We start from the raw sequence: 12526 nt of genomic DNA on the forward strand, positions 1-12526 counted from the left end.
AAACGTAAGACTATTTGGCCTTCACGGACTCCCACATCTGTTCCTTAAAGTAGATCAACTGCCTGGCTTTGCTTGACCTCTGCCTTCTTGTGCTGTGAACTACACACTCTGAGGGCATTAGCCTGGGACAGTTGCGGGGCTCATTTGGTGTGTTTTCTGTCACTGTAGGCTCACTGTTTTCATCGTTTGATTGTTTTCATTGCTCTGCTGTCTGTAAAACCGTGGTTTAATACACATTTGTCCAGCTTGTTAGTTGTTTCAGGTGGGAAGGTAGGTACACGCCCTGTCATTCCACTTTGTATCTCACACGAGCGTGTCTGTGTACGTGTAAGTCATTCACGGGAAGTTTTGACTGCTTTGATTTGAGTCAGTCCATTTCCTGTATGTGTGTTGGAGGGGAGCGTGAGGCCATATCAGAGGCTGAAGAAACCATTTTAATGCGTTGTCTTCATCTCTATCTGAATGTACTAAAAGCAAATTTATTGGCGAAAAATTCTTGAGTAATTTCTCGGCCAAAAATTCCTGTGTCCGTTGCTGCAAGAGTATGTTCTCTGATAGTCTTAGAAGATGAGTCACTTTATTAAATAGGATAAAATCTGCACAGGTGCCCAGAATCCTAGAACATTTCGTATATCATGGCCCAAATATGAGCACAGCAAAGAACAAACTCATAAAATGAGTTTTTATCTTCAGGGAGAAGTTGCTGAAGTTACATTCGTAGGCGCTAACCCAAAGAATTCAGCAGAAAACCAGGTAAGCATCAATGATTCTTTTGACAGATTTAAATCCACTTTTTAGTCTTCATTTGAATAGCCTTATAGAGGTTAATGACATAATGATAAAATGTTCCAACTTGCTTTTCATGTTATTTTTTAGGTGTGGGGAAATTTTCAGTAGGAAGAGTAATGTGGAATTCAGTCTGGGGGGAAAAAAGCACAGGAAACATTTAACTGGGTCTGCTTAGGATCACATATTGCACAAAGCATAGAGAGCTACATGTCCCTTGAGAAGATACAAATTTGAATACAATCCCATTTATGTATTCCAATTTAGAAACTCTACTAAACTGGGTAAAATAACCAAAGGGCCAAGAATGAAGTATATCTTTGGTTCCTTCCTACCCCCATTCTGGCTCCTCTCTTACTCCAGCACTGTAGCCTCTGTTCCTACCTCCAGAGTGATCATGGGGCCCTGGGGGGATGTTCCACTGGCTTGGGGCCCTGGCCCAGGTGCTTTACTTTATCTTGCCTTTGCCATTTCCTGACTCTTTACAGCTGGCACTAATGGGATATTTATTTATTAATCTTGAAAAATGACACAAGAAATACATGTTCAATGTAAAAACAGACCATATAGAAGTGCTTAAAGTGGAATGTGAAAGTACCTCTCTGTCCATAAACCTTTTTAGAGGTAATAATTGTTCATAGTGTGTTATATATCATTTCATATATTGTTTTGATCATATATAAAGTATACATATGTAATGTAGCTATTAATAAAATTAATTAATTTTACTCCTCTGTCACTCCTTTAGAATGTTCTTATAACAGGGACACCTGGGTGGCTCAGTCAGTTAAGCATCCAACTCTTGATTTCAGCTCTGGTCGTGATCGTGAGGGTTGTGAGATGGTGAGGGTCGTGAGATCGAACCCCGCATCAGGCTCCATGCTGAGCGTGGAGTCTGCTCAAGATTCTCTCTTTTCCTCCCCCTTGGCCCCTCCTCTCTCTCTAAAAAAATAAAAAAGAATGTTCTTATAACTACACAAGCAATAACTAGGCATATTCTAGTTGTAAAAATTGAAACAGTAAAGAAATATGTAGGAGAAAGAGTAAGTATACAAAAGTGATTTCAAGGTCAGATTTTTTAGTGTGGCTGAGGATGCATTTACTGTATGCATGAGCCATTCTTCCCAGGGACCACTGTTACTTATAACCCCAAACACCGTTCTCCCAAATGAACCTTCCATTTCTGTTCATTGAAATATCATTAGTGCTCTGATACAATTGTGGCAATATGACATTGTCAAATATGACACTGGGGAAAAATGTTCTACTGCTTGGAAAGTCAACATGCACCTGTTGGAAATAATTTCTCTAGGCAGTCAAACTATGCCATAATATTTGCATGTTTATAGCATTGTTTTCTGAAGCTATCAAAGCGTTACAGCAAAACTGCAGGATTAGCTGTCCTTTGATGTCCTTAGGCTGGAGAAATACCATCCTCGTTACTGCCTTGCAGAAACAGGAGAACAAAATGCTTAAAGTACTGTAACGAGAGTAGAATTGATTTCTAATAGTGCTCTGGGACTCGGCATACAATTTCCACTCCCTTTTATTGTTGGTAATCCTTACCACTATTTATCGAAGGTGCCTACTCTTTGTAGGCACCCGGTGAAGCGCTTTACATACATTATTACATCAATCTCATTTAATTCTCCCTACTATCCATTGGCTTACATTTTATTGTCCCTATTTTACAGATGAGGAAACCAAGCCTAGAAAGCTTAAGTAACTTGTATTAACTAATTGTGTATCAGGTAGAGATTAGGGTTGGGAGGGGGGAAAGGATAGTCACATAGTTCACAAACACAGTGGCCTAGACTTGTTCTCTGGTCTACACTCTAGACCTGTCCCTGAGGGTTCACCCAATCTCCTACTCCATCTACCGCCACTCTGATGTCACTCTGCCCTAAATGGCTGGAAACCCTTCTCTTTACAAGTCACCATCATCATGAAAACTTTATTGAATATAACCTATCCGTTGAGTAGAGTTTTAAATAATCCCATGGCCCAGGTGTAAGTGAGTGATCCATTCAGCAGAGTTTTAACTGAACACCTGTAAGTGACAGGTATAAAGGGCTGTAATGGATAAAAGTGAATCAGACACAAGTCCTGCCCATAAGGGCCCACAATCTAAAGATTTTTGAGGAAAATTGGAGATTTATGGCCTCTGTGTCTTTTAATTTGTTATATTATTCAAATCTGTGCTTTATTTGACATGGAATTCTTAGTCTGAATTGAATTATTATAGCAATTTTCCAATGGGAAAAATAAAATCTGCTTTTGATGTGCTTTCTAGGAATCCATTATGACAAAATATAGGGATTACTTTTAGCACCCTAGGGACAGGGAAGATTTATGCATCCTTTTCAGTTCTTTCACTTGGGAGGTATATTTACTCATAATTCATTTACCCAGAGAAGGAAAGATGAAGAAACTCTCTCATTTTCCCTCCTAAGGTTTGAGGTGACTAGAGAAAGTCTTGGAATATAGATCAATAAACATGTCATGAAAAGGTTTGGCTTATGCCTTTTTAAACATCTCAAGTTTTATTCTATCTCTTCTCTGTCCCTGTTTGTAAAATTTGCTATCAGCTCCAAAATTATGATCATTCAGTTTTCTAAAAAAAAAAAAAAAGGTCACGGTGTGTAATAGCCTGGATAAATTAGCATTCTGAAGACATTGCCTAGAATGTAAAGAGAAGCACCTAAGAATTTGGATGAAATTCTAATATATTTTCACACAAGGTATTGGCAGGTTGGCCTACAGTCCACAAGGGACGTATTTGCAGACAAGTTCCTTCTATGACTGTGCAGGGTCTCATCAGTTATATTAATTGCATTTCAGACCCATCAGACCTTCCTCACTGTCGAGAAATACGAAGCTGCATCAGCAACATGGCAAATAGTGCATAATGATGCCTCCTGGGAGACTCGGTGAGCATGTCTGTTGGATATTTTGTCTTTCAAGCCTTGACAACAGTTGGTTAGTAATGCAGGGAAGACAAATGGGAAGCCTGGCTCAATGCATGATATTAATGATAGCAAATTCCCAAGGAGACTTCTGGCCATATTTAGGTGATTTATTAGACTTCATTTTGATTCTGTTTTTCTGCAAAACAGTGTAGTGTGCGCTTCTGGAAGATTAGGTGCTAATGAGGTTATGGCCTCCATTTTTATAAACATCTGTTAGTTTTGCTTTCTTCTATGGCCGCAGACATTCCCCCTAAAGACTGGCTAGCCTTCCTGCAAACTGGCTGGAAGACCTACTGGTGTGGAGGTGTTGCGATCGCTCTGTAGAGCCTGATGCTCCTTCTGGGAAAATCACGAGTCTATACGCAGAATATATCATGCGTGTACACGTTGATGGTGCTTCATTTGAACCAAAAGCGTATTTGGAAGATTTGAAAATGTGTCCAAAATAAGAAAATGTTTCTGCTCCCAAGTGTATACCATTTCACACCGCACGACAAGCGGGCAAAGGTTTTGCCAATTTGTGTCTAATTTGGATCGTCTTAAACTAAGTGATGGGTTGCGTGTGGGTTTGCTTCCCATGGCTAACCGAAAATCGAAGTTTGACCATAGTGTGGCCCCTTTGATAATCACGCGTAAATATGGGCATACGTTTTCCTCTGATCTTTAGGACTCTAGGGCATAGGTCATTTTTAAACAAATAATAAATTTATATTTATTGTTAAAACAAGATTATACAGATAATAAAAAACTATGATTTTTTTTTTTTTTTAAAGCCCCAAATCAGAATAGCAGTGAACACGGAGGACATGGATAGGCCTCTGTCCTGTTCACCAGCAGGAGTATCTCGGTCATGAATACCCTCTCTGCCCAGAGCACTGACTCTCTGCACCACTGGGGTCATCAGTTGGTTAGCCCGTTGTATCTCACTTACCTAGCAGAGTATCCGAACTCCTTGTGGTGGTCTGCAAGGACAGCTGTGAGCTGACTTTTTCTGTAAACTCAAGCACTGTGCCACACCTCACCCCGCTCTGATCCTACCAGAATGTTCTGTTCCTCCGCTGCACCCTGTGCTTTCCCACTGAAGCCGCTTTGCATCTCTTTTCCTTCATTCAGGAAATCTTTCCTCTGAGCATGTGTGGGTTCCATTTAAATAACATCTCCCTAGAGATACCTCTGCCTCACTTGGTTCATTTCACTTAGCACTTTTAAGATCATTTGTCGATTTCTTGTTTATTACCTTTCTTCCCACCCTGCCCCAGGGGGGCATGGAGCCTTGGGCCATGTCTGTCTTGCTCACTACCGTATCCTCAGACCTCTAGAATAGAGTCTGGCATGGGCACTCATTAAATACATACTTTTCACAAATGAATCTAGATGGGAGTTTCAGTATCAGTCGACACAGAGGATGACAAGGGCAAAAGGAATGTTCTAGGAGTTCTTACGCAAGAGACATCCTGTATTCTGAGTATCAGGTGAGGGAGGCTCCCCGGGGTGGATAGTGTTTGGTAGTTAGAAAGGTAGAACAAGTAAAACTATTTCTACAAATGGCTTCCTAAAGGATCTCTTCTAGAAAGTGAATATTATTTGTGAACAATGGTACACCTATTTATGTATAGAATTATTGAATGTCAGTTCTGGGAAAGTTTAAAGAGATCGTGGGCTCTGTTTTGTTCATTGCTGCACTCCCAATGTCCAAGATAGTGCCTCGGTTAGGGTAGGTACTCCCTGAATACTCATTCATTTTTCTAATCACACATTTTTAAGAGTAAAACTTGGCTGGCTTGTTTGTTTTCTACCAACAGTTTCTATTGGCACAAGGGACTGCTGGGTCACAGCAATGCCACCATCCAATGGTATATTCCAGACACTGCCCAGCCTGGAACCTACAGAATAAGATACTTCGGACACAGTCAGAAGCAGAACTTTCTCAAGCCGGTCGTCATCCTTCCATTTGAAAGCACTTCCCCTACCTTTGAAGTAGTATGAAGAGTTGAAGTTCATTGAAACTTCATGAAGAGTTGATAGTTCATTGAAAGAGCGGCCACACTCTATAATTTATAAAAATGATTTCACATGAATGTAAACTGTGATGATGACTTCGATAATTGTCCCTGTTGGGGGACAGATAGTTTACTGTGAGCGGGACAGAGGGGTGTGTGTGTATGTGGGTCCCATTCGCCTTGCTCTAGGAGCTTCGCACCCCTGATGGTCTAGACCCTAATGCATGACTTCCCTCAGGGCCTTGCGGCTATTTGAAGGAACACGTCCCCTCAATATGAAGCCTCTGAAAAGTGAGTGAGTGAGAGTGCTTGGAGATATGTGAACAATGGTACACCTATTTATGTATAGAATTATTGAATGTTAGTTCTGGGAAAGTTTAAAGAGATCGTGGACTTTGATTCTTTCTTTTGCAGATGGGAACAATGAAGTTTCATGGATTTGAGATTAACAAAGGCTCCAAGACCTCCTCTCACCCCCTGCCCCCATCACACTTAAATATATATTATATAAACACTGACCATAAATGTATACGCCCAATTAGAGAAAATTAGTGTGGAGATTAGCATGCCGACTATTCTATCTTGAGCATAGCCTCTCAAAGCCATTACCCTGGAGTCGATGTACCTGATCCAGAGCTGTTAATGCTGGTGAATTATTTCTGGCCTTGCCTTCTGAGGCCAATCACAAGAAAGTCAGACCTGTAATATTTTGATCATGCCTTGTGTTCCCTAACTGCCCTTATCCCCCCGAATTGTGTCTCCTATTCCCAAGACCGGTTCTAAGTGATTTTGACTGTTTTCACTAATCACATTCACCCCCAGAACACAAGCTTTGCCATTAGTCTAGATATTTAAAACAAAAGTGTTACTGGATTGGAAGGGGGTCCTCGAAGGGCAAGCTCTAAATTCGTTTATCTGTTCTTTTATCACTCACTTACTCATGGACTCGTTCAATCACAGAATATTTATTAAGACCTACATACCCAGTATTGTACTGGTGCCTGGCCTTGACAATTATTGTGATCATATTTGGGATGAGTGTGTAAGTGTCAAAAGGGGACTATTTTGAAGGAGAAAATTCAGTATATAAATTCAGTATATAAATTCTGGAAGACACTTAAAAAGCAGTAATCTCCGAGTCCTATCTTAAATATAATCTGGGTTGGGTGCTTTAATTTTGGGGGAAAGAGGCTCCAGACCATTTGGAAAAAGCTGTTTTCGTAGTTATTTTTTGGGCATTATGAAATACCCAGCCCGGTGTCTGGAAGAATGAGATATGACAGTTTGACTTTGATTGCTCAGAAGATACCAATTCCATTTAAAATTATCCAAGTTAATGAGGCGCTAGCTCCCAGGCTACCAAGTAAATTTCCAAAAGCCAAGCCATGCTTTTTTATGTACATAAAAGCTTTCACATTTTAGGGGAAAAAAATCACCCTTTATTTCATAAACAAACTTTAAGGCTTGAAAATAGTAATGATACCAAGAACAATAATCCTAGCGCTCACTTATATATGACTAAACACGCTATATCGCATTGGAATGAACCTGGGACACTCTTTGAAGGACCAGGGTTCTGGTTCTCTGGGAGTTCACTGCTGGAGAATTAGCTCATCGGGATTCCAAAGAGTAGTGATCATTTTCCCTAAGGACGCACAGTATTTAGTGTTAACAGTTCAGAGGCTTCCAGGAGCAGGGAATTCTGAAAGTAGTTGACCTTAGGCAGATAAATGACATTAGAACGGATGATCAGATTTTAAAAAGTATTTCTCATGATTCAGAGGAGCTTTTGAATTATTTTTCACTACCTCCATGCCTCCCACTGAAGCTCTCCAGTGGGCGTGTGATTCCCTGTCGGTTACTTGCAACTCTGCCAAGCCAGACACGGCATTGCCTTGGTGCTGAGCCTTCTGCACCTGCCCTCGGTCCACCAGTACTCCTGGCCCCAAATAACCCACAGAAACCTGTTTGCTCACTCGCTGCTGTCTCTTCCAACCCACGCAGTTCCATTTCTGTGGTTTGTATGGGAAAATAAGACCAGATCCATAGCTATTCACTCCTGCATTAGCAACACCACAAAGAGGCAGAACTGACCTGTGAATATACAAACCTACATCCCAGCTGTGTTTGTAGCCTGCTGCTGGGAGTGGTTCATTGGAGCCAAACTGTGTGGCGAAAGCTCCCAAAATTGCTGGAGAACACAGGGAAAAAGGAGTGTGGTTGGTGGGAGAAGGCGTCTGCAGGAGATCTTGTGTCTCGTGTCAAAGTGTCTGTGTTCTGTTTGTTGTCATCTGTCCACTCTGGTTTGAAGGATGTTGTGACTTTCTCAGAAAGTACCAAATGATCCCTCTATATTTTTCAATGAGTATTATGTAAAATTGTGAATATACAATATCATATTTAATAATAAATTAATAAGTACCATTGGGAAAGTATGTTCTGTTGAGAAGGGATGCAGACAAATGATGACTTTTTTTCCTAAGAGAAGGAATGAATGGTGCTGGATTCCATGTGGGTCAGGCTGGGAAGTGATGTGAATGGCGTCTGTAAGTAACCACCCAAACATAAGGGGTCCCCTTCATCGGTTCCTTCTGGCCCTCCAAAAATTTATTGCTGGAAAATACATATGGTTTTTGAGTATCTTTTACTACTAGGGCAACTGAGAATTTCCTAGGCAGGTAGTTATCTGTAAAATTGTTTCATGAGCCAATTCTGAACAAAGACGTGAAGAAGGAATACGCTTGTGAATGTCTGTCTCCGATTTACCCTCTCAGGCTTCTCCTCCAATGTAGGCAAACACTGTCTTTCTTTAATAGGAGCACATGGATTTCATCTTTAGCCAAAAGATTTCATCATTAGATGATCCTTTCATGTCTTTAGTTCTTCCAATAATGATTTCGGCTCCTGGGTATCCTAATCCCACCTGCCAGCTTATACTGGCTTTGGAATATCATGATGCCACAGAGGAAACTTTGCATGTTTCTTACATGATTAGTTAGACTGTGTTCACCTGTAAGTAACAAAATATTCCTGATCAACAGGGGTCCAAATGCTAAAGACACTAACAATCACACATAGCAGTAAATCCTAAGGTGACAAAGTCAGGTTTCCCACAACCATTCCATGATGTCACTGGCTTTTTTTTCCTTAACATACTAACTTTAATTGTCAGGCTTGTCACCTCAGTCTAAAGAGAGCTACTTCATGTCTTCTAGCAGCAAGAAGGAAGAGGAGAGTTCCCAGAATCCCTTTTTAGAAGGTAAAAAATATTTAGTAGAAACCCAAGTGGAACCCCCCTTACATTTCCTTGTCTACAGTTGGGTCACATAGCTTCAAGGGAGCCTGAGAAACAGAATATTTGGCATTTTCTGCCTCTGGATGGGGAGTAAGGTTCTGATCAGCAGGGAGAAAGAGGTGGTGCAAGTAGCTGTTTGGTAAGAGGGTCAACAGACTCTTTGTGACCAGCATTCCCGTTACCATGATAGGCAAGCGATACTAACTGCAGAGCCAACTTAACAGCTCTTTGATATAATCGGCACTCCTTTTATCTTAGCCAATCTGTTTCAGGAAAGAACACATCTTGGAACCTTGACGGCAACAGGACTTGCTCTCTAAACTGCAAAATCTATGTGTTCATTCAGCAAATTTACACGGAGCACCTAAATACTTTGTGGGCACTGTGCTACCCCCTAAGGATACAGTAATGATCAAGGCAGCAAGTTCTTGCCATCAAGGAACTTCGAGTTTTAATGGAAGAAGCAGACAGGTAGACAGGCCATTCTGTACAGAGTGACCCAGACTGCAGCTGTTTAGGCTGTTAAAGATGGCACCTTATAGGGTTTGGGGGATATTACAGGAGGCTTCCTGGGGGGAAATAACATCTAAGCTAAGACCCAAAGGATATTAGCTAGAAGAAAGGTAATGGGGTGTGTGTGTGTGTGTGTGTGTGTGTGTGTGTGTGTCTAAATGCATGGATGCAGGATGACTACACTTTTTATGTAGGGGGAATATCAGATAGTTTAATCAAGCCTGTAGTTATGGTGCAAGGGAAGAATGATGGTCAGAGATGGAGCCCTTAACTTCACCTTCATAAATAACAATTTGGTGTTATATTCATATTAGCATTTCCCCCCTTAAGACCCTTCACTTATAACATGAATGCACTTGAATGTATTTTCCCTTTGCTAAACTAATAAGACACATCTTTTAGAACTAAGGAAACTGATTTTGGTTCCCAGTCTCCAGTGACATTGGGTATCAACTTTCTGTCTTCATAGGCTGTAACCATTTCTTGGAATTGGATTTGTTAAGACTTCTTTTGCTTCTGTCCATCTCATGTTTCCAAATCTTGATTTTCTTTTGCTTTTTTCATGCCTACTAAGTGGGTGAGTATAGCCCATAAAGACCACTCTCTCCCTTTAGATGGAGTCCAGAGTTCCAAGCTACATCTTATAAGTACTTATTACTACTAAAAAACTGACCCACCCACATATACTTCAAAGTTACTTTGGTCTGCATAATTTCAAGTTATCAGAGACTGAGCCTCTGTTGATTTTTTTTGGCTGTGTTTTAGGATAATGAGCAATCTGAAACCTGGGATATTGGCTTAATACTAACAGAAGAAAACAAACCTACCACCCCACTCTCTGAATCCCCACTCTCAGGAAAGATTGACATGACCACATTCCCTGCTCTCTTGGAGCTTCCTTATTCTATACAAGACCAGTGTAAGCCAATGAATATCAGAACTTAACATCCCAGCCATTGTAACTTTGGAAAAAAGTCCAACATGGACCCACAACATCCTAAGTGGAATTTCAATAAACTGGCTTGTATGATTTTATAAAGTTGGCACCACCACAATGAGGAGAGTATGTACTTTGAATGTCTTTCTGAAGCTGTGGATGTTGTGCTGACCAATTGCCACTCTTTTATCAGTTTCTCTTAGCCTCAAGTCCACAGATGTAAACTATCTCAGGGAGACTAAGGGGTAGCTTTTAACCATGGGACATAAGTGAGAAGTTGTATAATGTGAAAGAAAGAACCTAAGTTTTTAAAGTCTGGTCAACTTGGATTGAATTATGTCTGTGACCTTGGGAGGGTTAATGAGCATCCCTGGTTTATAAAATGGTATAACAATAATGGCCTTCTATGATTGATATGGGGTTGTAGAATTTAATGGTTAAGAGAGAAAGCTCGTTGGAAACTAATAGGAAACAAATTCTGGAGACCAGTTGGTTCAAATCTTAGTTCTACCATTTATCCAATCTCCAACCCTGAGTAATTTACTCAGTTTCTTAAAGCTTCAGTTTCTTAATGCATCTCTATTTCCTAATATATGAATGAGAACAACGAAAGCACTTACATTATTAGTTTGGGAGATTAGAGTAAGGTAGAGTTGTTGGCAGAGGGTCTGGCATATGGAATATGCTTAATTTATTTAGTTAGCTATTAATTAACTTAGCTGTCACTGAGTATTATGTAAGATGATGCATATAAATATCTAGAAGAGTAGGAAATTAGAAAAATTCTCCATTGTGAACTGAATCCATCATTTGCCCAGGAGACATTATGCTTTTCCTGATCTTTTGGCATCTCTGATGTTAGCGTAGGAAGAGTTGGAATGCGTGACAACTGAGGCTCTGAGAGTTGTGTAGACTGAGAGACAGTGGAGGTCAGAACCGGAACCAGAAGCAGCTTCAGGAATGGGTCAGAACATGGGAGTGTATGAAACTCTACAGTTAAAATGGTCATGCCTTACTGAGTGATGGGATGGGGAAGGGAAGAAAGACAGTTTTAAAAATTTAAAACCCTGAAATGTCGGGGCACCTGGTTGGCTCAGTCGTTAAGCATCTGCCTTCGGCTCAGGTCATGATACCAGGGTCCTGGGATCGAGCCCCGCATCGGGCTCCTTGCTCTGCGGGAAGCCTGCTTCTCCCTCTCCCACTCCCCCTGCTTGTGTTTCCTCTCTCACTCTGTCTCTCTCTGTCAAATAAATAAAATCTTTAAAAAACAAACAAACAAAAAAACCCCCTGAAATGTCATTTGGGTGACAGTAACAGTAGAAATAAGCACCAGAGTAAAAGGAAGAGGGTTGCAGACGGATGAAGGCAAATCTGGGCTTGGGTGCCTGAGACTTGACAAAGTGTCCAGGCAGCAAAGTCCAGCGCATAGTGAGAAATGGGGAGCTCAGCTTTTGCAAAGAAAGTAGGGCAAAACAGAGAGATCCGGGAAGCATCCATTTCAATCCAATAGCAGAAATCAAGGAAGTTGATGACTTGCAAGAAGGACAAAGAAGTGGAAAGAGCCTGGATGACAGGCCTGTGGGGAACACATACTTTTAGGAAGGGGGAGGACAAGGAGGACCAGAAAATACGATTATTATGAAGAACAATTAGTAGAATTTGGAGAGTAGGAAGAGAGAACTCCCAAAAGGTCAATTAGAGATAAAGTTGTAGAGAAACTAAAATGGTTAAGAATTGAGTTAAGCCTTTAACACTTGAGAGGAGCAATTTCTTAAGAATGTGGAAGGCATATGCAAGAGGTAGTGTGGTTATCTACGGGGTTGGTGGGATGTGGTAGAGGCAGTTAGTGGCCATTCTGTATCTGCTCTCCCATCCATATTGAGAGTTTGCATTGGTCCCAGGGACAGGGCTCCATTTCTCAGCCTGGGTGTATCCCAGGACGGAATCTGGCAGCTGGGAATAGTCAACCATCTAAGTTCTGTTCAGTGGGAAGATAGATGTAGTATGTTCTATTTCCCTACTTGTG

At 41.0% G+C, this 12526-nt stretch overlaps 1 protein-coding gene across 4 annotated transcripts in view; it reads left to right on the plus strand.

The window, feature by feature from the left end:
• Positions 1–11471, plus strand: part of ASAH2 (N-acylsphingosine amidohydrolase 2) — a 95071-nt gene extending 83600 nt beyond the window's left edge. For all 4 annotated transcript variants that reach the window (XM_032430388.1, XM_032430387.1, XM_032430390.1 and 1 more), the window contains 3 exons: positions 694–753; positions 3628–3716; positions 5558–11471. In XM_032430388.1, the coding sequence (XP_032286279.1) occupies positions 694–753; positions 3628–3716; positions 5558–5741 (333 nt within the window). In that variant the 3' untranslated portion in view covers positions 5742–11471. The remainder of the gene's footprint in view (positions 1–693; positions 754–3627; positions 3717–5557) is intronic.
• The last annotated feature ends 1055 nt before the right edge of the window (positions 11472–12526 follow it).

Source organism: Phoca vitulina, unplaced genomic scaffold, assembly GCF_004348235.1.
Source record: "Phoca vitulina isolate PV1807 unplaced genomic scaffold, GSC_HSeal_1.0 scaffold43, whole genome shotgun sequence".
NCBI classification, from domain to species: Eukaryota; Metazoa; Chordata; class Mammalia; order Carnivora; family Phocidae; genus Phoca; species Phoca vitulina.